Source organism: Solanum tuberosum, unplaced genomic scaffold, assembly GCF_000226075.1.
Source record: "Solanum tuberosum cultivar DM 1-3 516 R44 unplaced genomic scaffold, SolTub_3.0 scf00497, whole genome shotgun sequence".
NCBI lineage: Eukaryota > Viridiplantae > Streptophyta > Magnoliopsida > Solanales > Solanaceae > Solanum > Solanum tuberosum.
Window position 1 is genome coordinate 155,706 of NW_006239421.1, and position 4,214 is coordinate 159,919.

The following is a 4,214-nucleotide window of genomic DNA, read 5'->3' on the forward strand; positions in this document are numbered from 1 at the left end:
GTTTGGGGGAGGTGGGGGGTGGGGGGAGTGAGATTGGATAGACATTATTATTGGTAGCCACTCTTAACTGGCCTTTGGGTGTTGACGAAGTGAAAAAAAAAGGAAAGGAAAACGAACGAATCTTAATAGCTCAGTTAATTGATTATCTGAACTCTCACGTTATTCGTTCTTAATAGCTCAGTTAATTGATTATCTGAACTCCCACTTTATTTAGATGGTTCAATTCCCCTACATCCTAATCCATCTTCATTTTCCCCTCCCCTGCCCCTTTTTTTAATTTTTAAAAGTACCTTTTTTTACTTGGTTTGTAAATAGAAGGTACTACTACTTGGCTTTTTCTAGAATCCTCAGAGGATCATAATAATCTACATGAAAGAGAAGACTTTAGGCATAATTGAACTCCCTTACACTCCAAGACTCTGTGTTAACTAAATTGTGTTTTTATTTGGGATTATTTTAACACATTTCTGCAGTTATGATGAGCATAACTTTTTTTTTTGGAGTGAACTTTAGAGAGCCAGCCCATTCCTGCTACTAAACATAATGAAGAAGAGACACATCTATGTAATGATGAAGAAGATTTCAAACTTTGAACATAAAATTTGAAAAGAAGGCTCAACTATTATTCAAACCACCAGTAAAAATGGAAAAAGAAGCTAAGCCGCCTTCCAGACTAAAACTTTGACAGGTACATGATATACATCTAAACGTTTCTCTCTTCCACTTTCTACTGTCAGCTGTATGAAGTTTATGTACATGGAAAACACACACTGACCAAGCAAAAATATGTTACAAGGGAAGGATAAACACTAATTTGAACAATAGCTTTCCCAGTTTCAGTTGGAGCACTTGAGGCATCTTAAGATTCTCAGACCAACATCCATCTTCCAGAAGATAAGTTGGTTAACAACTATGTACCTCAGAGCTGAAGGAGACAATTGCTCACTTTAGACTCTCTCCTGGAAGCTGAGGGACCTAGAGAAGGCTGCAGGATTAGCCTGCAAAGCTGGGGATGTAGTGGCAGGGTGATCCTTTTCACTGCTTTTCGGTTGCAAGGCCTTGAAAAGCCCTCCCCTGCTAACGGAGTCGTACTTGATTCCCAGTGTGGACCATATAGAACTCTTTGCAGCTTCATCAGGATCATCTATCCGCAATGTTTTTGGTATTAAAACAGACCCCTCTGAGTTCTTTTGACCCTCGGGATTGTTTGGTTTAAGCAATTCACCGTCCCTTGAGTGCTTCCCTAAAGGCGAATTAGGAGCAGAGCTTGATCCTTTTTGGTTTGCTGTTGGCGATGGTGGAGTTAACCAAGGAAGACTCCATGGACCAGGCACATTGCAATTCCAATAAGGTGGAGGGCAGAATGGCACAGGATATCCAGCAGGGGTAATGGCAGGGAAAGGAACAGCAGCGTATGGAATAGGCCAAGGTACTCCTGGGAGGCAAGGAACTGGAGATGGAAAGGCATTTATAGTATGCATAACTGCCTCAGGGGGGCGGTTTTTAACCCCTTCCGCCATTGAATTTGAAGTGGTGACTGAAGATCCACTAGAGCAGTCATCCCCATTTTCTCCACCTATGCCAGAAGGATTCTTGTGTTCTCGTCTGTAAAAACCATTTCGGATCCCATTTGGTGTATTATTCTCGGCAAGATTCAAAACAGAGGCCATAGAGTCACACAGTGGCAAGTCAGGACCAAACGATAGGACAGTTCCATTGGGTTTGAACGCTGGATGATGAAATCCGGTCGGAGGATCAATTCTTGCAGCTTCAAGGGCTTCAGATATCATGATGTGACGACAATGCGATGCAGAGTTCTTATTCTTGCGACGACCAGCTCCCACAGGCACATTCCTCATAGTACCCCCAGCAGTCCAATATCTCTGGCAACTCTTGCAGAAATGACGAGGCTGATTGACGTTGTAATTATTGTAGTAACAGAATTTCGTATCCATACTATTGCAACGAGGGCAGGGGAGAATTTTATCTGGCTTCTTCAGAGTTTTCTGCTGCGTATTCGATGCATCATTCTGATCATCCTCAGTCTTGGAAGATTTCACTCTGGGAGAGTCATCATCAACAGTATGAGTTTTAGTTTTGTTTTCTGATGGAGACTTAAGATTATCTGATTCTTCCATCATTAGATTTTGGTCTTTCTCCTCTAATTTAGCTTCACTGAGCTCTCTTGTCATTCGATCCTAAAAATTGAAAACCAAAACTTTATGAGTTGCCTATAAGATTCCCATAACAAAGCTACAGTCAATGATGTGAGCTAAAATTCAGTCTTACAAAGTAGAAAGAATCTCAAAGTCCTTTGCAGTGACAAATTCGACTTTCTTATAGGATTCTCGTTAAGTTGGAAAAGAGGACAAAAGGCAGAGAACCTGATTCTTTCTCCAATTACTTTAGTTAACACTACATCTAGTAAAAAGGGGTCATTATTGAAAAAGATATTGAGCACAAATTACACAGGATTTGGTTTCTCATCTAGAGAATGACTGAACAGGGCAAAAGAATGTTCAATTGCTAATACGGGAAAGCCAAAAATGCAATATGGCTCACAAATGCCCTCAGCAAACCTACACCAACAACAGTGCTAGCAGACCTTACCACTAAATCGTGGAAGGTAAAGAGGTTGTTTCCCAAAGAGGAAATGTCCTCAGCCTACTTTTTTGGTTCAAATTTGGCCCTTAAACTGACAGACTATACCTGATTATCAAATCTGACACTTTATTTCCATTTGAAAATCCCAGAAATTAATAACATAACATTAAAAACTAAGTACAAAAATTGATTCAAATTACATCAATGAATAATTCAAATCAGTACCTTATCAGTCTCTTCTTTTTCGTATTCACTTCCATCATCTGATTCATCCTGTTGTGAATTGTTTCCTTCCTTATCCACTAAACATGGATCACGATCCGACCCGGTACTACTTTCATCAGCAGTAACAACCTCACTCGCACTCACAGATTTTCCCACATCGGAATCTTCACCGGTGACTATTACCGGTAGTATCTTTCCATTCTCAGGCAGAAAAATTTTCTTTCCAAATAGCTTAATCTCTGGTTCCTTCACTTGCCTCATTTTACCGGAGAAAATAAAGGACAAACGGAAAACTCAAAAAATTTAAAATAAAATTGGAGAAGAAGATAAATATCTTCCTACAGAAAACTCGTTTAGTCGCCGAATTCGTCGCCGCCGGCCAACGTCGTCGGAAAAGTGAACGACGATTTTTTTAAATTATTTTTGCAGGTGAGATACGGTATTAGAAGTAAGAAATATAGTTAAGGCCTTGTTGGCAATGTTGAGGATTATGATTTTGATCTCGCTTAATTTAAACGATAGGATACTGGATTATGGATGCCACGTCATGGCCCCCTCCATTAATTTTCTCAGCCACAAGTTTTTATTGTGGCCCTTCATTTAGTATATGTATCTTTCACTGCTTTTATTAGATTTATAAGTTTAGTTAAAAATATTTATTTTACTTAAAGAAAATCATATTTTTAGAGATTTTAAGGATTTGAATAGGTTTCTTTATGAAAATAAGTAATTTTAAGTAATAACAGACTTATTTTGAACCTTGCATGCCCTTAAAGAAAAATGATAGATATAAATATTTTAACATAATATTCATGTTAATTTATATTTAGTATTACGTCCTGAAAAATGATTTAGAGAATAATATAATTAATGCTAAGAATTAAATATTGAGAAATAATTGTCTTTCTTGATATATTAAAAATGAGAAGTAAAAGGAAAAAAAATAAGTAAACTTTTACTTTTAAAAAAATAATAAATAAGTAAAATTTTAAAATAGTAAATTTAGATTTATTATCAAAGAAATTTTTTTATATATAAAAAAAGCACTAACAATAGAAAATAATATTGTTCAAATAAACAAACTTTAAATTTAAGTCAAATGAATATTAGATTCATGAGCTGCACAGAAGCTGGGTGCACCCTGCGTTAACCAAATCATTGTGCTCAAGTTTAAAATGTGCTAACTCATAATATATTTAAATTATTTTTTATATCGAGTTTCTGGAGATTCTGCTTTCTTAAGTTTGGATCATAAATAATCTTACAATAAAGTATCTTATTATCATTTATGTCATATTCTTAAGTAATCACATGTTGTTGGTTTCAAGAAAAAAAATAGTTCACATATTAATCAATGCAGAAATTAAAATATGGGGATTATTTAT

General features: G+C 36.4%; 1 protein-coding gene across 1 annotated transcript; it reads right to left on the reverse strand.

Annotated features, from left to right (window-relative positions):
* Nucleotides 1-565: 565 nt before the first annotated feature.
* Nucleotides 566-3,322, reverse strand: LOC102597615 (cyclic dof factor 1-like). Its single transcript, XM_006364528.2, has 2 exons — nucleotides 2,830-3,322; nucleotides 566-2,198 (listed from the first exon to the last, which is right to left on the reverse strand). The coding sequence occupies exons 1-2, from the start codon at nucleotides 3,088-3,090 to the stop codon at nucleotides 948-950; spliced, it is 1,512 nt and encodes a 503-aa protein (XP_006364590.1). The 5' UTR covers nucleotides 3,091-3,322; the 3' UTR covers nucleotides 566-947.
* Nucleotides 3,323-4,214: the final 892 nt, after the last annotated feature.

What these genes read in the sequence shown, in the direction of transcription:
- LOC102597615 (XM_006364528.2), bottom strand. Translation starts at nt 3,090, where the DNA reads ATGAGGCAAGTGAAGGAACCAGAGATTAAGCTATTTGGAAAGAAAATT. An exon ending in AAAAAGAAGAGACTGATAAG is followed by an intron (nt 2,199 to 2,829) that starts GTACTGATTTGA and finishes TTCAATTTTTAG; the next exon opens with GATCGAATGACAAGAGAGCT.